Source organism: Falco biarmicus, chromosome 19 (genome assembly GCF_023638135.1).
Source record: "Falco biarmicus isolate bFalBia1 chromosome 19, bFalBia1.pri, whole genome shotgun sequence".
NCBI lineage: Eukaryota > Metazoa > Chordata > Aves > Falconiformes > Falconidae > Falco > Falco biarmicus.
In genome coordinates this window covers 3,727,151-3,750,380 of record NC_079306.1, presented here as the reverse complement: position 1 = coordinate 3,750,380, position 23,230 = coordinate 3,727,151, and the positions used below count along the sequence as shown (strand labels likewise).

The following is a 23,230-nucleotide window of genomic DNA, read 5'->3' as shown; positions in this document are numbered from 1 at the left end:
GGGGGATGCAGGGACGTGGCTTTTTCTCCAGAAAATCCCATTTTTTTGGCCGGTTTTGCTGCAGCCGCAGTGGGCAGGGGGTCTGCGCCGCCGCCTCCCTGGGCATTTGCCTTGGCTCAAACCACTTCGGATTTGATTAAATTTTGTTTTTTCATGCAGCCCCTCCCTTCCCCCCCCCCCCAGTATTTATTTGTGAATATTGTGTTGGAAGGGGTCACCACCAACCCTGCGCCGCTGGCACCGTGGCTGTGCAGCACCAGGTCTCAGCCCCCCACTCCCCCCTTCCCCACCCCCCACCCCCCCAGGGCTGAAGCCCCCCCGGGTTCATCCCAATCATTTCCCTCCTCTTTTCAATAAATGTCCTACACCCCCCACCCCCCCCAGCTGGTGTCCCTGTCCCCTCCCGGCCCTGCTGGCGCGTGCACGGATCCTGCACCGCAGCCGTTGCGCAAGGGTCCGGGGCGAGGGCGGTGGCGGTGTTGGCACATCCCAGCGTGGGAAGCGCGGGAGGGCAGCCGTGGGGCAGCCGTGGGCAGGGAGGGTGGCGTGGGGCTAGGGCACAGCTCACGATTTGGGCTCAGCACGAGCTCCGGGGCAGCGGGGGGGAGGGGGGCTGAGACCCTCTCCCAGCTCAGCTGGAGGAGCCAGGGCACCCATGGGTGCTGCCTGCCAGGACGCAGCTGTGATACTCATTGGGGTGTTGCCTGCTAATTGCCCTAATTAATTACCCCAAGGGAGGACAAGTAGGCTTTGCTGGGGGCTCAGCCGGTAGTGCTGGGGGGGTTGGGCTGCAGGGGAGATCCGCCTGGGGGGGTGGGCTGGGACATGGGGGGCACTGACCCCCTTCCCCCTGCCAGCCCCAGGGCCATGCTGTGCCGTGGGGTGCTTGCAGCTGCATATGGGGTGATGGGGGGCGCGGAACAGCCCCCCTGGGTCCCCAGCACCCCTCCTGCCCCAGCCTGGGGGTGGGGGTGGGGGTGGTGTCAGGCAGGGGGGGTGGCTTCACCCCCCCCCTTGCCCTGGGTGTGATCCTGCCCGGCAGGGAGGGTGTTCAGCAGCTGGAAGGGTGTAATTACACCTTCCCTGGGGAGCAGGGGGAGGAGGAGGAGGAGGAGGAGGGGGAGGAGGAAGGGCCTCCGGTATCTCCAGGTGGCCACTTGGCAGTCGCCCATCGCCCCGTCTCGCCATTCCCAACCCGCTGCCAGCGCCGCATCCCAGCTCCCCCCAGCATCCCCCGTACCGGGACCAGTTGGCCATCCCCGGCAGGAGCGATGCCAGCCTTGGGGTGGGCTCGGGGGGGGGGGGGGGGAGGGGTGGCCCCCTCCCCCACTTTGCCAACCCCCCCATTTTTTCACCCCAAAGGCCTCGCAAAAGCCATTGACCGAGCGGGAGCGGCCGGTAATGGAAACCAGCTGCGCCCCCCCCCCCCCCCTTCTCCGCTTGGGAATATCCTCTTTCCGAGCCCCCCGGTTGGGGGGAGCACGCGAGGGGGGGGCCCAGTAGCCGCGACAGCACATCTGGGGGGGGGGGGTTCTATGGGCCGCCAGCTGCCTGCGCTCCTCCCCCCACCCATCACCATCCAGCCCCACTGGGGGTCCTATCCTGCTCCATGGGTCCTATCCTGCTCCATGGGTGCTGCCCCATAGTGATGGGGGGGGCGGGGGCTGGGCGGGCTGCTTGGCGTTGGATGGCGGCTGCTCCTTAAACAAAAGCAAATTCCTCGGGGGGGGGGGGTGGGGAGTGGGGCTGGGGGGAGGGGGCTGACCCCCCCAAACCTTGAGGGATGCCCTGGGCTGTTGCCCCCCCCCCCCATAGGGCAGCGTGGGTGGTTGCGGGTGACCCCAGGGATTAGAATCCCTGGCGGTGACCTCGGTGGCCCCCCGGGCTGGGGAGGGGGCCCAGGCTGGCCCCTCGCCTTCATCTGCAGGAGACAAAGCAGCCCCCCCCCCCCCCCCCCGCCTCCTCCTCGCCCCCCGCCCCGCTTTGTGCTCTGGGAATGAATGGCCGACCCCGGGGGGGGCCCCCCCGGCATTTTTTTTTTTTTCAGGAATTTTCTAGAAGCAAAGGCTTGCCCGGGTGGGGGGTGGGAGATGTGGCCCCTTTGGGGTCCCCAGGGTTGCATCGCATTCCTACATCCCCCCACCCCCCACCCCGGCCTCCCCCCTCCCCATGCTGGAGCCATTGAGGGGCGGGTAGGTGGAGTGGGGGGCTTCGGTTGGACCCTTGTCCCCCCCATGGTGGATACCTGCCCGGGGGGGGGGGCAGGACTTGTTGGGCAGGTTTGGGGGGACACATCCCCTCTGCCAGGCTGGGGTGCTGCTGTGGGGGGGGGTCCTGGCTGGGCTGGGGGAGCAACACCCCCCCCCTCCCCCCAGTGCTGGGAAGGGGCAGAACAGCTGAGCTGTGCCCCCCCCCCCCAGCCAGACCTCGGAGGAGGGGGTCGAGGTGCTGCCCACCCCCCCGCACCCCCCCAGGGCTGGTGTCCCCCTGGATGGTCTGGGGGGGGCCGGGGGGAGCTGGGCTGGCTGGCTGAGCTTCCAGCAAAGCCCCCCCCCCCCCCCAATCTGCTCATTATGGGGGCTGGCTGATGAGCTGGGGGCTGGTGGGGTGCCAAGCTGGGGGTCTTCACCCCTCAGCCCCCCCCTCCCTGGAAAGGGGGTTTCCTGGGGGGGTGGGGGTGTATTGGGTCCTGCAGCCATGTGGCCTTGGTGGTGGTGGTGGCACACCGAGGGGCTCGGGGGGGGGCAGGGGGGGGGCTGCGTGCCGGACGTGGCTGGGGGGTGTCCGACTGCTGGGGTCCCCTTCCCTGGGGACACGTGTGTCATGGGGGGGGTCCCACTGCTGGGGTCTCCTTCTCTGGGGACACGTGGGTCATGGGGGGGGTCTTGCTGCTGGGGTCCCTTCCCTGGGGACATGTGTGTTATGGGGGGGGTCTCACTGCTGGGGTCTCCTTCTCTGGGGACACGTGGGTTATGGGGAGGGTCCCACTGCTGGGGACACGTGTGTCATGGGGGGGGGTCCCACTGCTGGGGTCTCCTTCTCTGGGGACACGTGGGTTATGGGGAGGGTCCCACTGCTGGGGACACGTGTGTCATGGGGGGGTCTCACTGCTGGGGTCTCCTTCTCTGGGGACACGTGGGTCATGGGGGGGGTCTTGCTGCTGGGGTCCCCTTCCCTGGGGACATGTGTGTTATGGGGGGGGTCTCACTGCTGGGGTCTCCTTCTCTGGGGACACGTGGGTCATGGGGGGGGTCTTGCTGCTGGGGTCCCCTTCCCTGGGGACATGTGTGTTATGGGGGGGGTCTCACTGCTGGGGTCTCCTTCTCTGGGGACACGTGGGTTATGGGGAGGGTCCCACTGCTGGGGACACGTGTGTCATGGGGGGGGTCCCACTGCTGGGGTCTCCTTCTCTGGGACACGTGGGTTATGGGGAGGGTCCACTGCTGGGGACACGTGTGTCATGGGGGGGTCTCACTGCTGGGGTCTCCTTCTCTGGGGACACGTGGGTCATGGGGGGGGTCTTGCTGCTGGGGTCCCCTTCCCTGGGGACATGTGTGTTATGGGGGGGGTCTCACTGCTGGGGTCTCCTTCTCTGGGGACACGTGGGTTATGGGGAGGGTCCCACTGCTGGGGGACACGTGTGTCATGGGGGGTCTCACTGCTGGGGTCTCCTTCTCTGGGGACACGTGGGTCGCGGGGGGAGGGTCTCGCTGCTGGGGTCCGGTGCCTGGCCCCTGGTGTGGTAGGAGGGGACCCTGGTCGCCGCGGTGGCCCCAGGCGATGGGGGGGTGACACGCCTGTCCCCGTGGGCATCCCCGCGGCACAGGGCAGCCGGGGACACGGCTCCCCAAAACCGCCGCCAGCTCCGGGAGGGGACAGCCAGCCCTTTGGCAAGGGGGGGTGGGGGGTGGGTGACCGGGTCACCCCCTCCCCTGGGGGGCGGGCTGGCTGGCAGGGCACCCCGCTGGGCGCTGTGGGGCGGGGGGCTGGGGAGGGACCCCCCCCCCTTGCCTCGCTCCCCCACGGCTGGCTGCCGGCCAGCATTGTTCTCGCCCTCCTCCTCCTCCCTCCTCCTCCTCCTCCTCCTCCTCCTCCTCCTCCTCCTCCTCCTCTCCCCCCTCCAGCCACATCTGGCGCCGGACGCTTTCCTGGGCTCCAGCATGAAAAAAAAAAAAGGGGGGGGGGGGGGTGCGTGTGTCCAGCTGCAGCCCCCCATTAGCACCACCAGGCTGGGGCTCCCATGGGTAAGGCACTAGGGGGAGTTTTCACCCCCATCCTATTTGGGGGGGGGGGGGGGGGGTGGTCTCCAGCAGACAGCAGCACGTGGAGGGCAACATGGGGTACACCTGGACCCCCAGTGGCGTTGGTTTTTTTTGGGGGGGGGGGTCCGTCCCTCCCCGACCCCTGCTGGGTAGCCTGAACGCCCCACAATGCAGTCTGGACCCCCCCAGTTATTCCCATGGGGTAAGCACAGGGCTGAAAAGTGGGGGGTGGGGGTGGGGCTGAGGTTGTTTGAGGGGGGCGGGGGGGGGGGGTGTCTGCCCCCATCATGAGGGGCTCCAAGCATGCTGGGGTGATGCAGCGCGTCCAGGGAAGGCACCGAGGGGGTGCCGAGGGGGGTGGGCTAAGGGGCTGTGAAGCAGGGAAGGGTGAGGGGCTGCAGAGGTGACACGAAGGGTCTAAGGGTCGTTTTGGGGGCGCTGGGTGCAGGGACGGCAAGAGGAGGGGGGGGGGAGCGGTCTCTGGGGGTGGGACCCCCCCTCTGGTGAGCCGCGGCTGGGGGCCCTGGGGGTCCATCCCCCACCCCCTGCCCCGGGTTGTGGCTCACTGGGAGCCAGGGGACATCCCAGGCTGGGAGGGCAGGTCCTGGCTGGGTCCCCTCCCTGTTGTGCAAAGTTGGGGAAACTGAGGCACGCCCGGCAGATCAAAGGGCGCAGGAGCCCCCCCCGCCCCAGCGGCCTCTCGCGCGGGGAGCACGGCCCCGCCGTGGCAACACGCAGCCGCTCGGACCTGGGATTTGCTTTTAATACCATGTACAAAGTGTGTGTCCCGCCCCCGCCCCCCCGCAAAAAAAAAAAAAAAAAAAACCAGAAAATTTTTTAAAATTCTTCCAAAAATAAATTAAAGGGACCCAACCCCCTTCTGTTCTGTGCAAAGAGAAAAAGAGAAACCCCCTTCCGCTCCCCAGGCCTGACCCAGGCTCCAGCAAGGAAATAAAAGGGCAAAGCAAGGGACCTTGGGGGGGGTGGGGCGCCTGGCTGCGGCACCCCACGGCGTGGGGGCAGGGGGGACCGTGGGGCAGCGGCAGGGACCCCCGCGGGGGCTGGCAGCTGGGCTGGGCAGTTCCCAACCTCCCCAAGTTGGCTCCTGGGGAGGTTTTCCCCCACCGGATCACAGCTGGGTAAGTGAGGAAGGGGGTGAAGCCCCCCCCCCCCCCCCAATTCGTTATCAGCCCAGGGCTGAGCTTTCCTGGCGCGGGACGTGCCCCGCTGGGCTGGCAACGGCTGGATGCGGCCACCGAGCCCACCAGCGCAGCAGCAGCGGCTCTTCCACCAACACGGAGCCAAAGGGAGGATGCAGCCCCCCCTCTCGAGGGCAGGTCAGAGGGGCCTCATCCCCGGCCCCTTCCCCTGGCAGGGGGGTTTGGGGGGACCCCCAAAGCGGGGCAGCCCCGTGCCTGCCTCCCCGGGAGGGTCGGGGGTGGTTCAGCGCTGTCGGAAAGGCGACTATGTACATCCCTGAACGTGACGGCTCTCCGAGCCCCCTTCCCTGCCCCGTGACCCCGTGGGGCTGAGCCCGCTGCCATGCGCGGGGGGCTCCGGCCCCCCCAGCTATGAGGTCTGACACTGGACGTGTTGGCGCATGCCGTCCTCGAAGTCGTCTTCGTGGTAGGCTTCGCCGGTGTAGGGCCGCCGGCCCGGGCCGCTGTGGGATGTGTAGTCACTGAGCTCAACCTCCTCTGTGTCCTCCGTGGCCATCACCTCCTCCTGGGGGGGGAAGAAGGCCTGGAGCTGGCGCAGGCGGTCGGTGGGCAGCCAGCGGGCTCGGGGAACTTCACCTGTGACAGGAAAAAGGGAGATGGAGGCGTGGGGTGGTCACACGGGGACCCCAGGGATGGGAGATGCCTGGTCCTGCCTGGCTCCAGCTCCTCACCTGGAATTGCACGATGAGTTTTCCCTTCTGGAAAGGGCTCCTGTAGACGGGCATCCCCTCGTTGGGGACACACTTCAGGTCCCAGGTCGGATAACGTCACCTGAGACAGAGCTTAGCGTCACCTGCTGTGTCCAGCAGCTCCTGGTGCCCCCCCGGCTCCTCACAGGGGTATTGCAGAGCATCCCATTCCCATCCCATCCCCATCCCCATCCCCATCTCAGCCCGGTCCCTTCCCCATCCCAATCCCATCCCCATCCTTTTCCCCATCCCATCCCACCTGGCTGGGAGGAGACAAGCAAGGTCCGGTTGTCCAGCGTGCGGATGACCTGTCGGCAGCCGCACAGGGCGTCTGCCAGGCTGATCTCCCTCTTGACGATGAGGTCGTCACCGCTGCGTCTGAAAACAGGGTGTTCCTTCTGATCCAGGACGATGATGATGTCCCAGGCTCCAAGCCGGGAACCTGGTCTCCTTCCTCATGGAAGGTGATCTTCTGCCCGTCCTTCATGCCTGTGGGGTGCGTGGGGAGAGCTCAGGGCATGGGGGCTGTTTCAGGGGTGACCCCGCTCCCCCACGCGGCCCCTCCTCACCTTTATCCAGGTGAACGCTGAGGATCTTCTTCTCCCGCACGACCTTGCGGCCGTTGCAGGTGAGGCAGCAGTCCCGAGGCCGGATCCACTCGCCCTGGCCCTGGCACTGGGAACACATCGTCTGGATCTGTTGGATCATGCTGGGGCCCAGCTGGTGGATGCGGACCTCCATGCCCGAGCCGTGGCACTTGGGGCACCTCCTCTGCGCCCCTTCCCGCACCCCGCAGCCTGCGGTGAGGGAGGCAGAGGGGGTGAGCAGCCAGCTGGGGAGGACCCCCGGGTACCCCGGCCCCTCCGGCGCTCACCTCCGCACTTCCTACAGATGATGTTCTTCTGCAGGGAGAGCTTGCGCGTGGTGCCGTTGTAGAGGTCCTCCAGCGACACCGAGAGCTGGTGCACCACCGTCTTCCCTGGATGGATGGAGGGGACAGCCCGGATCAGCGTCCAGCCGCACGCCACCCCCCTGAAGCCGCAACCAGACGGACGCCGCCCGCCGCAGCAGCCACCACCACCGGCTCTCCGCGGGGAGCGGTGGCCGACAGCGTCCCTCCAGAGCCAGTCTCGCTTCATCCTCGGGGTGGTGGCAGGGACAGAAAGAGCTTTAAGCTGAGCGTGAGGGCTCAGGAGAGCCTCTAGCAGGGATCTCTTTGCGTCTCCAAGCCCAGACCTTGCCAGCTGCCCCAGGGCGGCCCTGGATCTGTGGCGTGGTCGGGCATGGCTCTTACCCCAGGGCCCTGCGCTGCCCGGCCACCCTCCAGCTTATCGTCTCAACCGGGCTGGAGAGGCTCTACCTGGACTTGCCGAGACGCTCCCCTTGGCCTCCTAATTGCCCTGCTATTAAATCGTGCCACTTCAGCAAGAAACGCTGTGGCGAGTCACCCTCTCCGTGTGACCCAGGCCAAAAGCATCCATACAGTCACCGGAGCAGCTTTGCACACCCAGCGTCTTGCTGCAGCCTCCCCCGGGGCTCGCGGGGAGCCAAGGGCAGCGCTGGGCTGACTCAGTCGCAGCCCTGGGGATGGCGGGGGAAAGCTGGGACAGGGACAGGGAAGGGCCCTTTGAAGAGGGGCAAATGGAGAAAGTAATGAGGATGACGAGGAACCGCGTCGGGCTGTGCACCGCGGGGAGGGAGGTGGCCCCACAGGCCGCCAACCGGATCCCGGTGCCCCCCGAGCCAGCACCGCACCGTGCCTGGGTGTCAGTCCCCTCCCCAGCACCCTGGGGTCCTGGCGGGTACCTCGCCTGTCCGCCCGGCCACGCATCCGCACTCCTCCGCCAAAAAAGAGGTCAAAGATGTCCATCGGGGAGCCGAATCCGCTGCTCCCTCCTCGGCTCCCCAGGCCGCCCTCCTTCATGGCTCGCTCCCCGCCGCGGTCGTAGAGTGCCCGTTTGTGGGCGTCCGATAGCACCTCATAGGCTTGGGAGATCTGCTTGAACTGGGGAAGGGGAGAAAAGGGGGTGAGACAAGGGGCCAGAGAGCTGGGGGGGGCCAGGGGGGGCTGCACCTACCCGCTCGCCCTCACTGGGGTCTTGTCGGGGTGGTAGCGCAGCGCCAGGCGCCGGTACGCCCGCTTGATCTCATCCAGGCTGGCTCCCGGCCGCACGCCCAGCAGGTCGTAGTATCCCGTCTCCTTCACCATCTTTCTTGCTCTTGATGTGCTGTGAGAGGAGGTGGCCGTCAGCCCCAGCCCGGGACCCCACCCCAGCCCATAACACCCTTCCCTAGCCCAGGACCACCCCCCCATGGGACTCACCAAGGCCTTTATCCCTGTTCTCCCCGCGCCCGGCACACACAGCCCTGCCTCAGTTTCCCCACAGCAGCAGCATCCCATGGGGTGTGGGGTGGCGGAGGCTCCCCCGTCCCCCTGTCCCAGCTGCTCCCCCCCCGCACCGGGCAATGTGCCGGCAGTCGATAAGCCCCACGCGGGCGTGGATGTGTTTATCTTGCGACACGGGGGGGGGAGGGCACACGGGGGGAAGCACCTGTCCTGTCCCCTGCCCATCCTGGCTCCCCTGGCAGGAGGTAAATAAGTGGTTAAGAAAGGCCACTAGCTCGGCACCCCCAGGGCTGGCAGCCCCCCAGGACCAGGGCTGGATCCGACCCGCGGGCTCGGGCATCCCTTCCCCCCGGGCACCCCCGAGCCCCCCCATGGCGGGGGGCGGCCGCTGGGCCGCGGTGCCACTCGGGTCCCCAGGCCGTGACAGCGTGGGGACAGCCAGCCCGCAGCCCCCCCGTGGGGCATCCCCCCCCAAGAACCGGGTACCCCCTGGGGGTCACGGCCCACCCCCGAACCGGCTGACGACAGGCGGGCCCGGCCTCCCCCTGCTGACAGGCCCCCGGCGCCCCCGCCCCAGGCCCAGGCCCCGCTCCCGGGGGTGCCCCCAGCACCGGGCCGGGCCCTGCCGCTGACGGGAGGGCGGGGAGGGGGGCGTCAGGCGGGGGGGCCCGGGGGGGCCCGACCCCACTCACCGCCGCCGCCGCCGCTCCGCTCCCCGTCTCCGAACTCTCTGGAAGCCGGGGACACGCCCCCCGCGGTCCCCATTGGCTGGGAACCCTCCTGCGGGAACCGCCCCCTCCGCCCTCGCCTCCGTTCCCATTGGCCGCGACTCCCTCTGTCACCCGCCCGCCGCCGCGCCCCCTCCCACTCACCTCGATTTTCATTGGTTGTTCCTTCTTCCGGGCCGGGTCGGGAGGTGGAGCGTCTCGGTGGCTTTCGATTGGTTGTGCTATCTCCCGGGTCCGCCTCCCGGGCTGATTTCTTTTCTCTCATTGGCTGGAGCCGGTTGAGCAATCGGATAAAAGAGTGGGAATTCCGAACGCTGCTGTCGTCCTGCAGGGGGCGGCGTGGTGCTCTGAGCTCCCGATCCCGGGGGTCCCTGGGGGGGCTCTGCTGCCTGGTGCCCCCCAACGGGGAGCGGCTTTTGGGGGGTGTGCCCCCAGCCGGGAGGTGCCTGGCTGCGGGGCCCCCCCCTCCCCAATATTTGGGGGGGCTGCCAACAGCTGGGGGGAGTTTGGGGGGCCCCCATGTCCCCGTGTTGGGGGGCTGCCAGGCAGAGACCACCATCCTGTGGGGTGTTGCCCTGCTGGGCTGGTTTGGGGCGGGGGGGGGGACGACATGATCAGATGGGAATAAACCCCTGGGGGGGAGAAGGAGGAAGGTGATGGGGGGGGGGCTGCCCCTTCTGCCCCCCCCCCCCCCTCCCCGTGGCCACCCCTTCAAGCCAGCTCCAAAATCACTGGCCATGTTTGGACAAGCAGCCAGGCCTCTCGCTGGCTCGTGGGGGGCTGCCCTGCCCCCCTAGCCCTGTGCCAGGGGGGTCCCATAAGCCTGGAGGTGATAAATCCCCGCCCCCCCCCCCCCCCGAAACCCAACCCCGCTGGGCAGTTGTCGCCCCACTGGGGTTTCAGTGACCCCCATCCCACCTGCTGGGGGTGGGGGGGTGGGGATTTGGTCTGAATTCCTGCAAGAAGCTGCTGCAGTGGGGCTGATGGTGAGGGGCTGGGAGCAGGGTCTGCCATGGGGTCACCAAACTGGGAGCTGGGTCTCTAAACTGGGAATGAGGTTCTCCAAAGGGGGCAGGGGGTCCCCAAAGTTGGCGTGTGGTCCCCAAACTGGGCATGTGGTTCCTCAAGTGGGAACTGGGTCCCTAAACTGGGCATGTGGTCCCCAGACTGGGAATGAGGTCCCCAATAGTGGGAACTGAGTCCCCAAACTGGGCACGTGGTCCCCAAAGTAGGAGCTGGGTCCCCAAAATGGGCATATGGTCTCCAGACTGGAAATGAGGTCCCCAAAGTGGGAACTGGATCCCCAAACTGGGCACGTGGTCCCTAAAGTGGGAACTGAATCCCCCAAACTGGACATGTGTTCCCCAGACTGGGAACTGGGTCCCCAAACTGGGCACGTGGTCTCTAAAGTGGGAACTGGGTCCCTAAACTGGGCATGTGGCCCCCAGACTGGGAATGAGGTCCCCAAAGTGGGAACTGGATCCCCAAACTGGGCACGTGGTCCCTAAAGTGGGAACGGGGTCCCCAAACTGGGCACATGGTCCCCAGTGTGGGAACTGGGTCCTCAAACTGGGCACATGGTCCCCAGACTGGGCATGAGGTCCCCAAACTGGGCTGGGGGTCCCTGGCCACGCTGGGGCTGTTTGGAACAAGGAGCTCTGGGGCCAGGGGACCTCCCTGTCCCCTCCCGGGGCCGGATCCAGCACCAGCAGCTGGTGGTGACTCAGGGCTGGCACGGGTCACATCCTGTCCCCTGTCCCCGACGGCGTGACCCCTGCCTGGCCCTGTGCCCCGCACCCCCAGGGATGGCTCGGTGGGGGTTCAGCACCCCAATGTCGGTGGCCGGTTTGGCCCTGGGGGTCGGATCCATGGCCAGGTATCCTGGGCAGGAGGACAGCCCAGTTTGTCCCAGTGCCACCTGCGTACTGGGGACCGGTTGTGCCGTGAGGAAGGAGATGCTTTTGTCGACGTTTCCTCCGGCTGCTGCGTCCGGGGGGGGTGAGTCACCTCCGGCACCCGCTGCCCCCCAGTTCACATGGGATGGGTGTGACTGGGTGCTCTGGGGTGGTACTGGGATGGCCTGGGGGGGTGGGGGTGGGGGGGCTCCCTCTCTGCCCATCCTTGTGGCAGGCTGGATGAGAAGGGAAACTGAGGCACGGTGCTGGCACACACGTGTGGGGGCTTCCCACCCCACAGCCCTTTTCCCATCCCGCTCCTGCCCCACGACCCCCTCGTGATGCTGGGGGGGGGGAGGGGGGGAGGGAGCACATCCTGTACCATGTTGATGGGTGCTGGGACCCTCCGCGGCGCAGCTGGGGAGGGGGTCTGGGGTGCTGGTTGGGGGTGCCCTGTCCTCCCCCAAGCGTTTTGGTGCAAAGGAGCGTTTTGGGGGGGTGGGACCTGCGGCGGGGCGGAATTGGGTTTGGAATGGGGGTGTATCACCCCGGGGGGGGGGAGCGTCGCCCCAGGGACCCTGTGCCCCCCCCCCCCCCCCCTTCCCCCCCGTGACGGACAGCCCCAGGCGTGCATTCCCGGCGGGGCTCCGGTCCTGGGGCTTGGCCGCAGGCATCCCTGCCACCCCGATTTGGGATCTGGGAGCAGCTGTCGCTGGTGGTGGTGTGTGGGGGGGTCATAACCCGGCAGCTGGGAGAGCCCCCCAAACTGGGCCAGAGCTTTTTATAGCCAGCGGGAGCTATTCCTGGGGGGTGGCTGACCCGGGTGAAGGGCGAGCCCCCCCCCCCCCCTCATCCCAGCGCATCGCTGGGGGTACTGAAGGGATGATGCTGGGGGGGGGGGATGGTGATGCTGGGGGGGGGGGGGGGATGGTGATGCTGGGGGGGCAACCACTGCCTGCATCCCTGCCTTGGTCTCGCGTGGGGGGCCAGCCCACCTGTCCCGGGGGGGGGGGGGGTTGACCCCCCCATCAACTGCCCCCACCGTGCACCCCCCTTGGGGAGCGGTGGCCCCAGCGTGGCTCCTGCTGGCCCACTTTTAGCATCTCCGAGGGCTCATTTTGGGGAGGGGGAGTGGAGGCTGCCCCTGCCCCTCCAGCTGTATTTTTAGTCCTTCCCTTATAAGGTTCCCATGATTTTTTGGGAGCTGTGAGCGGAATGAAGTCATCGCTGAGGTCATCCCACCTCGTCCCCCCCCCCCCCCCCGCCTCGCTCCCCCCCCCCCCCCCCCCCCCCCCCATCCTGGCGCGGACTCACCCCACAGGGAGTTTTTGTGTGGGCTCCATTGAAATCCCCCTCTCCAGCCTCAAAGGAAACAAAACCCTTCCCTGGCTGGCGGGGGGCCAGGCTTTGGGGGGCTGCGGGGGGGCCAGCCCCACGCCTGACCCCCCCCTCCCACCCCTGGACCCCCTGCAACCTGCCCACCCTTTCGCACACGTGCGTGCACCAACGTGGTGCTTCTATCCGGGCGTGCCAGCAGGATTTGGGAGTGGGGTTGGCACCTCTGCTTCTCCTTCTGTCCCCCAAAAGCAGTGTGGTCCCCAAAATGGGATGGGTGGCACTGGGGGGGGTGGGGGGGTGATGGCCACAGGGGCTGACAGCCTCCGCTTTGGTCTGGTGGCTTTGGGTCTGGGGGGGTGGGGGTCCCTGAGCTGCAGCCCCCCACTGGGGTCACGTATGGGGGGACCCGGGCACACTTGGTCCCATCGGGGCACACTTAATCCATCAGGGACATGCTTAATCCCGCTGGGGACACACTCTGTTCCATTGGGGACACTCTCGGTGCCACTGGGGACGTTTGGTCCCACCAGGGGCATGGTCAGTGCCACTGGGGACACACACAGTCCCATCGGGGACACACTTGGTCCCATCAGGCACATGCTTGTTCCTGTTGGGGACACAATCCGTCCCATCAGGGATGCGCTTGGTCTCACTGGGGACACGCTCAGTGCCATTGGGGACACGCTTGGTCCCATCGGGGACACGCTTTGTGCTGTTTGGGACACACTTGGTGCCATCAGGGACACACAGTGCCATCGGGGACACACTTGGTGCTGTTGGGGACATACTTGGTCTCATTGGGGACACAGTGACTCCCACCAGGGACACACTTGGTGCTGTTGGGGACACGCTTGGTGCCATCGTGGACATACTTGGTGCCATCAGGGACACAGTGCCATTGGGGACACAGTGAGTCCCACCGGGGACATGCTTGGTGCTGTCGGGGACATGCTTAGTGCCATCAGGGACACACTTAGTGCCATCGGGAACATGCTCGGTGCCATTGGGGACATGCCTGGTGCCATTGGGGACACACTAAATGCCATGGGGACACACTTGGTACCATTGGGGACACACTTGGTGACATGGGGACACACTCGGTGCTGTTGGGGACACACTCGCGCGTCTCCCGCAGCCGAGCCCTGCTGGTGTTTCGCTCTCCCGGCTGCCGCCCCGGGGGGCTGCCGCCATCCCCACCCCACCGGGTGACCCCCAGCCCCTTGGCAGCTTCATCCCACCCTCCTCCTCCTCCTCCTCCTCCTCCTCCTCGGGGCAAGCAAGGGGCTCCCCCTCCCCCCCCTCCCCCGCCATCTGTCCCCCCTCATCGCTTTGTCAGCACCGGCTGGAATGTGGATTAATTTCGGGAGGAATGTCACCCCCTGCCTCACCGCCATCTCCTCCGCAGCATCCTGCCACCATCCCTCCTGCTCTGGGGACCCTGGGACCGCTTGGGGGGGACGACGACACACTGGGGGTCTTGGGGGGGGGGGGAGGGGGGGATGTTGCCAGAGCTGCCATCGGCCACCGACGGGTGATGCTGCCCAGGCCCCACTGGAGGGGTGTGCTGGGGCCAAAGGCTGATTAAACGCAGACTCAGCGCCTGATTAAACTAATCAGAGAGGTTATTTTTTTTTTTTTATTACGGTGTTTGGATCTGTTGGAGTTTAGCCTTAAAAGGAAACCGTCGCCTTCGGGCAGGGGAGGGGGCCGGGGGCTTCGCATGGAAGAAGGCAGATAAACGTCGGGTCCTTATCGGTCCCTGGCTCCCAGCATCTCCGGGTGCTGGCACTGGGATGGTTGGGCTAAATCCGGCGTGTGGGCGAGCAGTGGGGACAGCCAGGCGGGCGGCCGGTCCCTGGGCACCCAAGGAGCGGTGCTGAGCACACCCGTGGGTGCTCGGCGCTCGGTCCCCAGGGGATGCCATCACCGCCCGGGTCCCCTCGTCCCCTTGCCCAGGGTGACTCAGCCCTTCGCCCAGGATAAAGGAGCCCATTCTCTGGCCGGAGGCTGATTTATGCGGCTCTTCCCGTGCCTGCCCCACGCTTGGCCACACAACGGGGTGATTGAGCCCCCCCCGGCTCCTCGCATCACCCCCCCGAAGCCCAGCACCCTTTGGGAGAAGGGGTAAAGATGCATCTGCCAGGATGACGGGGTCCCCGCCGCAGCGCGTGGGGTCCCCGGCAGCTCCCGGGGGTGGGCAGCCTGCCCGATCCGGGCAGGAATAGCGGCTGGTTGTGCTGGCTCATGGCTGGAGGCGCTGGCACGGGGCTGGGCTGGGCTGGGATCCCATCCTGCTCCCACCCGCAGGTCCAGGCGGAGGTCAGGGAAGTGTCTGCCCGGCAGCGAGCCCTGAGTGGCATCTGTGGGGCCCTGGGGGTGGGGGAGCATGGCCCTGGGGGGCTGCATCACCTCAGGGGTGAGGGAGCATCACCCTGGGGATGGGAAAGCATCGCCTTGGGGGGCTGCATCACCCCAGGGGTGGGGGAGCATCACTCAGGGGGGCTGCATTGCCCCAGGGGTGGGAGAACATTGCCCTGGGGGTCTGCATCACCCCAGGGATGGGAGAGCATTGCCCTGGGGGTCTGGATCACCCCAGGGATGGAAGACCATCGCCCTGGGGGGCTGTATCACCTCAGGGATGGGAGAACATTGTCTCAGGGATGAGGAACCATCACCCCAGGGGGCTGCATCACCCCAGGGATGGGGTAGCATGGCCCCGGGGGGCTGCACTGCCTCAGGGATGGGGGAGCATTATCCTGGGGACCATGTCCCCAGCCCGTGCTGTTGGACAGCCCCAGGCGCGTTTTCCTGATGGAAAGCAGCCTGGAAGTGCAAGCTCTGCAAGCTGTGCCCCAGGGCTGCTGCCCCCGAGCACCTCCCCCCCCACCCCGAGCCCCCCCTCCCGAGCCCCCTAGCCATGGCAATGAGGAGAGCTGGGCTGCAGCGGGTCCGAGTGGGAGGACGAGGCTTTATTAAATTAACGTCAAGGCAGCGAATACATCTGGCATGGGTCAGCCCCACGAGTGTCGGCAGGTGGGGGCAGGGGACCCCGGGGGTGCCCTCACCCCGAGGCGCTGGGTCTGGGGGTACAGCCTGTGGGGGTCCCCAGCTTCCAGCTGGGCTTCCTGGGGCAGGTGTGCTGGGGGGTTGAAGGGGGGGAGATTGCAGGGAAGGGGGAAATATGGGGTTTAAATTAAATACAGCCGCGGCAACCCACCCAGAGGGGGCAGAAAATGAGGCTGGGGTCCCGGAGCAAGCATGCGAATTTGGGGGGGCTGGGCAGGGAACTGAGCTTGGTGGTTCTTCACTCTGACAAGGGGTGCAAAAAATCCACACAAAGGTGTTAAAAAAAATCATAAAGAGATGGAGAAGCTTTAGGTGGGTGGGTGGGTAAAGTGAGGGGGCTGGGTTTTGGCAGGGAGGGGGCTACCGGAGGGGTCCCCCCCTGGCCACCATCACTCGTCCCCTGAGGACCAGGGCTCCTGCTCAGCTCTCAGCCGGCACGCTGGCGGCTGGTCGGGTGCAAGGCACAAGACGTCCCCCCCCAAAGCGGACGGTACGGGGCTGGTGTCGGCTCCGCCGTGCTTGCCACGCGGGGTGGCATCGGCCAGCTTGGTGGCGGGGGTGACATCTCCAGGAGCTGAGGGCTGTAGTGGCATCACCGCGGTGGGGTCTGCGGTCTCGGTGGGGAACTCCTGTGCCGGTGGGGCATCGGTGATGCCGTTCAGCACCTCCTCGGTGAATTCAGTCAGATCCTCCAGGCTGGCCTCCCGGTGCAGCCCGTTCTCAGCCCGAACCGGACCCTCTGTTGCCATTGCCGCATCTGCCGGTGCCTCCTGCACCGTCGGCTCCTCCTCACTGGACGAGGCAGGCGAGGAGTCTTCCCCAGTGTCCCGGGGGAGCTCAGTCCCGCTGGGATCCTGTTGCCCACCCTCAGCCGCCCTCACTCCCATCACCAGCTCCTGGTTGAACTCCAGGGCTTGCTCGACTATTTCCAATATATCCGAGTCTTTCATGACGTCTGCCGACACCTTTGCAGAGAGATCAGCCGCGCTCAGGCTTTCTTTAATCATCTCTGGAAAACCTCCCTGCTCCGGTGGGGAGCCCGGCCGAGGTGGGTCGGCTTCGGGGGGCTCCTCATCCCCGGCTGGGGAAGGGTTGTCACCCTCCAGTGCTTCCTCCTCCGCAGGTGGCTGCTCATCCGATGTCTGCTCTGCTTGGTCAGGCTGCGGAGAAACGGGCATCGTGGGGGTCTGGAGTTCTGGGGGGATGGGCACAGCCGTGTCATGGGGAGCTGTGCCGGGGTCCTCCTCCTCCTCCTCCTCCTCCTCCTCCTCCTCCTCCTCCTCCTCCTCCTTCTCCTCCTCCTGCCCCACCAGCCCCAGGTTGCAGCCAGGGAGCATTTTGGTGCTGCCGGCATCGCTCTCCAGAGCGAGCGGAATCTCCTCGTCCGATTCAGCAGCCAAACCCTCCAAGCGTGCCGGTCCCTCACCCGCGCCGGTGCCCGTGGCGCCCTGGGCTGGCTCATCAGTGCCACCTGCTAATTGCCCTGCAGCCCCGGGGGAGCCGGGATCTGCTTCAAGCACAGCTGGGTCTTCCTCCAGCTCAGCAGTAAAGCCTCCAGCATCATCCTCATCCTCATCCTTTGGCATCTCAGGTTCTTCTGTGGGCATCTTCAGGTCTTCCTCTGCTTCACCAACAAACGCCTCGAAGTGCCCTTCATCCTCTGGCACCGGAGATGCTTCTCCCGGAGCTTCCAGCTCATCTTTGCTGGCTTCGGTTGCTTCAACTTTGATTTCTTCAAAGTCCTCGGAGATCTCAGCCTCCTCCGAGCTGGACACCTCTTGGTTGGGAGCAGAGACCATGAAATAACCTTCCTCCTCCTCAACACCCTCTGCCGCAGGGGCTGCCTCTGTCCCTGCCTCCTCCTCCTGGCTCTCAGGCATGGTGGGAGTTGGTGGCTTGTCCCTCCTTTCCAGCCACCCTTCCTCCTCCGGAGCTGCTCCAGAGGCAGGGGCTGCCTCTGTGGGCTCCTCAGTCTCCGCAGGGTTTTGGCTGGGTGCGCCCGCGGCCAGCATCTCCCCTTCGGAGAGGTCCAAGGGCGTGCTGTCGGGCAGCGTAGCCTCCAGCTCCATCCTCCTGCCCATCCCAGATGCTGGGTCCAGCTCTTCCGAGCGCTCAGCATCCTCCTCTGCCAACTCGCTGCTCTCCCTGCTGGTACCTGGCACCGGCTGAAGTGCCACAAGGCCGGTGCTGCTGCTCTCTGGCTGTCCCGGCTCTGAGCCGAGCTCATCATCAGCATCTTCATCCTGCACCTCCCATGGCTCCTCCGGAGCTTCGGTTGCCTCCCGGCTGTCCCCGTGCCAGGGGGCATCTGCAGGTGCCTGGGCAGGCTGCCCCGCGGTCCCATCCTGCTCAGCCCTTGCCAGCTCTGGGGCTGGCTCATCCTCCGGCGGCGGCTGCTGCTGGCTCATCCCCTGGCTCTCAGCATCTTCTTCATCATCTTCCTGGGTTTCCTCCAGCTCTGCTGGCGACGTGCCATCTCTCTCTTCACTTTCCAGCCCTCCTGCACTTGTCGGGGTGTCATCTGCCCAGGCTGGCTCTTCTGTCCCTAGAGTCCCCTCTGTGTCCTCTGCTGTCACCTCCCAGTCCTCCGCATGGGCTTTTTGGCCGTTGCCATCACCCTCCCCGCCCCAGGGCTCCTCTCCTGGCTCCAGCTCCGGCTCCTGCTCCTGCACCTCTCCTGCAAAGCCATTTTCCTGCAGGTCCCTGGGCTCCTCCTGGGCTCCACTCTCCTGTCCCAGGGTTTCGGGTCCCACAGCCTCCCCTGCCCAGGGGTCTTCTCCTCCCAGCGCCTCCCCACCGGCCTTTCCCTTTTCTCCCTCACCATCTTTAGCTCTGCCTGGGTCCTCCCTCTCCACAGCATTTTCTTCAGCCCCTGATAAAGCCTCTTCTGCTGGGATGGCCTCAGGGATGCTCGAGGGCTCCTGCTCTGGGCACGTCTCCTGCCCTGGGTGCATTTCCAGCCCCCTTTCCTCCTCTGCAGCCAGATCCATCTCGCACACGGGTATTTCCCGATATTCAAACTTCTCCTGCTCTCCATCAACAAGGTCCTCTTCCAGGTGACTTTCCGTGGGCAAAACTGGGTGGCTTTCCATGAGGACAGCTTGAGCAGCTTCAGCTTCCCTTTGGGGGGACTCGCCTTCTTGTGCATCCATTCTTTCATCCTGGAAATCACCTTCCTCCCCGCGGGGGCTGTGGGGTCCCCTCTCCTTCTCATCCTCCGAGAGGTGCGATGCCTCCATGCTTGGGGCCTCTGCCTCATCCTCCCCTCTCTCTCGCTCTTCCCAGGTGGTCCCCATCTGTCCAGGGCCACTCGTGGCCTCTTCGTGGGCCACTGTCTCGGGTTCCCTCGGGCTCAGTGCAGTGGGCATCTCCTCCTCCCATGCTCCCATCTCTTCCCGGCTCACCGCAGTGCTTAGGCAAGCAGCTGTGCCACAGGGATGTGGTCCTGGTGGGGACGTGGCTCCATCCCGCAGGGTTCTGCTCTCCACAGCCAGCCCCTGGAGCACGGCTTCCCCAGCCCTCTCCTCTGCTTCGGGGGCTTCGTCATCCCAGGCACCCTCGGAGGGGTCTTGCTCTTCCCTGACCCCCTCTGTGACAGCCCCTTTGCAGGCATCGATGGGGGGAATGGGGCTAGGGGCATGGGTGGCGCGGGGGGCCCATGTGGCGCTGAGCGTGGGCTCTTCTTTGGGCTGAGCATCGTCTTTCATTTCCTTGAGAGCATCCTCCAGCACCTCGCTGACCAGCTGGGCTGGGAACTGCAGGCTGGGGGGAGCTGCTGCTCCCGGGGGCTCGACGCTGGCATCGTGGGTCTCCACCATGGCTCCAGGCAGAGGATGCTCCTTCCCTTGGCCCATCTCACCCCTGGCTCCCCCCGGCCAGGCGGGACCCTCTCCCCCTGGGCTCCCTGGCTCTGGCGGCACAGGGCTGGGGGGTTCCGGGGAGAGAGGAGGGGCAGCTTTGCCAGGCTGTGAGGGGCTCGGCGTGGGGCAGCTGGGACCACCCGGCTCCCTGGCCGTGCTGGCAGCCGGTGGTGCCGTGGCATGGAGGACTGAGCTGATTTTCTGGAGCTCCCTGGCACCGGGGCTCTGGCTTTTGGGTGTCAGGGGGTCACTTTGGGCTTTTGCTGTCGGCCCCCTCCCCTCTGCCCTGGGGAAGATGGAGGGGCTGGCATGGTGGTCCCAGGGCAGCAGCCGCCTGGCCTCGATGCTCACCGGTGCCAGCTTGCTGCTGCTGCCCACCTCCAGCTTGAGATCTGCAAAGAGCGAGGAGGAGCACGGTGAGCGTGCTGGAAAGCCGCTCGCGTGGTTCCCCCAGCCCTCCCCTGCCCGCCTGGCTGCCTCTTGCTGCCCCCTCTCCTATTTTTAAACAGCCCCTTAATGGAAAGTGGGAAATTCCTCTCTGGAGTGCAGCCGACGCTGATGCTCCTGGGGAATTTGGCATCACACAGGGACGATGCTCTGCCCAGCTGCAGCCGCGCTCGGGTCCCGCTGCTGGGGGAAGCGTGCAGGTGACAGGTTTTCCTCGTTAATTTTTTGGAGGAAAAAAAGAAATGTTGAGCTTCTTAATAGCCTGTGGTCCTGCTGGGCATGTGGATCCGCTCCTGCCCTCCCCGTGCAGGGGGGCTGAATTAAAAAAAGAGGCGAAGAAGTAGATAAGCCCTTATCTGCGCTGTGGTGGCTTCAAGCCCCCCGGCCGCTGTTCGCACCTTCCTATTGCGGCCGAGCAACTGCTGCCAGGAAAATGCTCATGTCTATATTCAGCCTCACCCCCCGACCCCCCCGGGGTGCTGTGGTGGTGGTGCTGGGGCTGGTGCTCCCTTACCTCGCAAGCCGTTGGCCAGCTTGTATTCCCCAGCTGGCATTTGCAAGCGGGTGCTCTCCGCTTCCAGCAGCGTCCTGCAAGGAGAGGAGCGGGGTGGGTGCTGGGGGGTGAGTGCTGGGGGTTGGGTGCTGGGGAGGGGTGGGTGGGTGCACCACGGTGAGAGCCCAGCTTCCCCTCTGGGCTACGGTGGCTCCTTTGCAGGTAAACTGAGGCACGGAGGGGCTATGGGTGGTTTGGTTACCCTGGCCTGGCTCGGTGAGGGGCTGGGGGGGACCGGAGCAACCCCCCCTTGCTCTTGTCTCCCCTCCCATCCCCCGTCCCCAGGATTAGTGTCCGTGCTGTGCCGGGTGACATCATGCTCTGCCGGGGAGGCCCCTCGCCTGGGCTGGGGACAGCCCCTATTCTCATGCTAATTGTCCCCCCAGTCCCCTGGCAGCCTGCCTTTGTCTGGGGCCATCTGGAAGGGCTGGAAGAGGGGCGCAGGGCTGCCCCTAGGCAAGACCCCCTCACTTGTCCCCAAGACCTCCCCAGACCGCCCCCCCCCCCCCCCCCCCCCCCCCCCCGCACCCGTTGGGGACCTCACCTGTAGGTCGCCACTTCCAGGCTGAGGGACATCTTGAGGTGCATGAGCTGCTGCCTGTCCTCCAGCACCTGGGCGATCTGCACCCGCAGGGTCTGCTTCTCCTGCTCCAGGGCCTCCATTGCCAGCTGTGGGGGGCGTTGGGGGGGGGTCAGGGACACCTCAGCCCTGCCAGACCCCTGCCAGATGTGGGAGCACGCAGGTGGCTCTCGCTTGCACCCAGCACCCCGCAGGATGCTGCGGGGAGAGGGGTGCTGGCCACTGGGTGTTTACTCGGGGAGGGTGCTGAGGATGGGGAGAGGGGGGCGATGGGGAGGGAGCTGCTGGGGGAGGGAGGGAAGGCTGGGGGGGTATCCAGGCCTGCAGGAGGCCAGCGTGGGAAAGAACCATCTCTGGGGGCTGTGGCACCCCCTGCTCCGTGCGCCCATGGCTGGAACAAAGAGGGACCCTTCCCCAGGCGTGGCTGCGGTGGCCCCCAGCCCCGTCGCCCCCCCCTCCGCCAGCTCCCTCCCCTCAATGACTTTTGCAGCTGTTGGGCTGCAGCTGCAGCGAAGTCGCTCAGAGTTTCTCCTCCCCACAACCCCGCCGCAGCCTCTGCCCGCAGCCGGCCCTGGGGGGGCAGCGGGACCCCCGCTCTGCAGCCCAGCAGGACGTGGGGCAGGGGGGTGGGGGGGTGGAGGTGGTGTCTGGCTGCTGCTCGCCCCAGGTCCCCTTTGTGATGGGGACAAGGATGTCCCTGAGCTGCTCTGCTCTTCCTCCCACCCTCCCCAGCTTCCTCCCCATCTGCAGCTCAGCCAGGGCCACCAGCCGTCCCTGCCCTGGGGTCTGCTCCCTCCCTCTGCTCCGTTGCCCTAGGCACCCCCCTAGGCACCCCCAGCACCCTGCTCTCCCCCTCCCCAGGGGACCAGTGTCTCCCCACCGCCTTTGCCCACCTGGAATTTCTCTGCCTCCCCGCGCTGCTCCTGCCACTGCCGGGCCAGGCTCTCCTCCAGCATCTCCTTCCGTGCTTTGAGCCCCGCCAGGTCCTTCTCCAGGTGCTGGAGCTGCAGCTGGCTCTGCTGGTTGTCCTCCACAGCCTTCCAGAGGTTCTCCTTGGCCTGGCAGAGGGAACCCTCCAGCTGTGACACCTCTGTCTTGTAGGTCTCCACCGCCCCTTTCCAGATCTCCGAGAGCCTCTTGGAGTAGTCCTCCACCTCCACTGGCTGGAAAGCCACCGGCGCGCAGCGGAAGGTCTCCAGGCTCTGTGAGAAGTTTGCGATCTCCTGGTCCAGCCCCGCTTTCTCCTCCTCGTGCACCTCCAGCAAGGCTTCCACCTCCTTCTCCAGCTGCACGGCTCTCTCCTTCAGCCAGATCTGCGCTCGCCTCTCCTCCTCCAGCTCCTTCCTGCTCAGGGATAGCTGCTTCTTGGCTTCTTCTCGGGCCGCCTGCTCCTTCTGGCACCTGCTTTTCACCTGCTGGACCTCCTCGTAAAGGTTGTCCCTGGCCAGCTCGGCTGTGCACTTCTCCCTGAAGGCATGATCCAGCGCATCCCGCAGGGTCCGCAGCTCCTCTTCATACTTCGCCCTCCACGAGTCCCCCGCGGGGCTGCCCTTGGCACTCTGGATTTCAGCTCGCAGCACCTCGTTCTCCTCCTCCAGGAACTTCACGCGGGCCAGGTAGGCCTCCAGCCGCTTGTTGAGGTCCCACATCTGCAGTGATTCCTCGCCCAGGGCTCTCGCCCCAGCGAAACTTTCCGTGCTCAGCATCGGCGCTGCCGGAGGATGCCGGAGCTCTGGAGGATGCCGGAGCTCTGGATGCCGGGGAGGATGCTGGGGCTCTGGAGGAGAGGGAAGAAGGCAGGGAGGGAAGCCAGTGGCTGGGAATGGAGGGGAACGCAGCTATTCATACTCCACCACCGGGCGAGTGGGAGGCCCCTGAGACCCAGGCGAGCAGCCGGATTTAACCCTTCCACAGCCGGGCTGGCTCCAGCCCACATGGGCTCGACGCCCAGCCCTGCTCTGGCAGACACCGCCGCGATTCCCCAGCCCTGGGGAAGGGCAACGTGTCTCTTCACGCTTTGGGAGGATGGTTGGAGGGGTTGGATTCCCCCCGCTGGCATGGCTCAGCTGGGAAAATCCACCCCCCCCCCCCCCAAGCCTGAGCGCCGTGCCGGGGTGTAGGAAGGCTGCCGGTGGGCTTGGGGGTGTCCATGGGGGTGGCTGGTGCCCATGCCTGGGGGCTCGGCTGCAGGCACCCCTCCACGGCGGCTCACCGACCTCACGCCGCTCCAAAATCTGGGGCCAGG

General features: G+C 66.3%; 2 protein-coding genes across 2 annotated transcripts; both read right to left on the bottom strand.

The window, feature by feature from the left end:
- Nucleotides 1-5,093: 5,093 nt before the first annotated feature.
- On the bottom strand, nucleotides 5,094-9,269 carry LOC130141201 (dnaJ homolog subfamily A member 1-like). Its single transcript, XM_056321947.1, is given in 9 exon segments — nucleotides 5,094-6,058; nucleotides 6,154-6,253; nucleotides 6,431-6,660; nucleotides 6,741-6,968; nucleotides 7,046-7,150; nucleotides 7,978-8,176; nucleotides 8,250-8,269; nucleotides 8,272-8,399; nucleotides 9,211-9,269. Coding segments are annotated over 8 exon segments (1,218 nt in total). The 5' UTR covers nucleotides 8,381-8,399; nucleotides 9,211-9,269; the 3' UTR covers nucleotides 5,094-5,831.
- Nucleotides 9,270-15,434: 6,165 nt separating this feature from the next.
- NES (nestin) lies at nucleotides 15,435-22,780 on the bottom strand. Its single transcript, XM_056321950.1, has 4 exons — nucleotides 21,879-22,780; nucleotides 20,950-21,074; nucleotides 20,367-20,440; nucleotides 15,435-19,797 (listed from the first exon to the last, which is right to left on the bottom strand). The coding sequence occupies exons 1-4, from the start codon at nucleotides 22,689-22,691 to the stop codon at nucleotides 15,935-15,937; spliced, it is 4,875 nt and encodes a 1,624-aa protein (XP_056177925.1). The 5' UTR covers nucleotides 22,692-22,780; the 3' UTR covers nucleotides 15,435-15,934.
- Nucleotides 22,781-23,230: the final 450 nt, after the last annotated feature.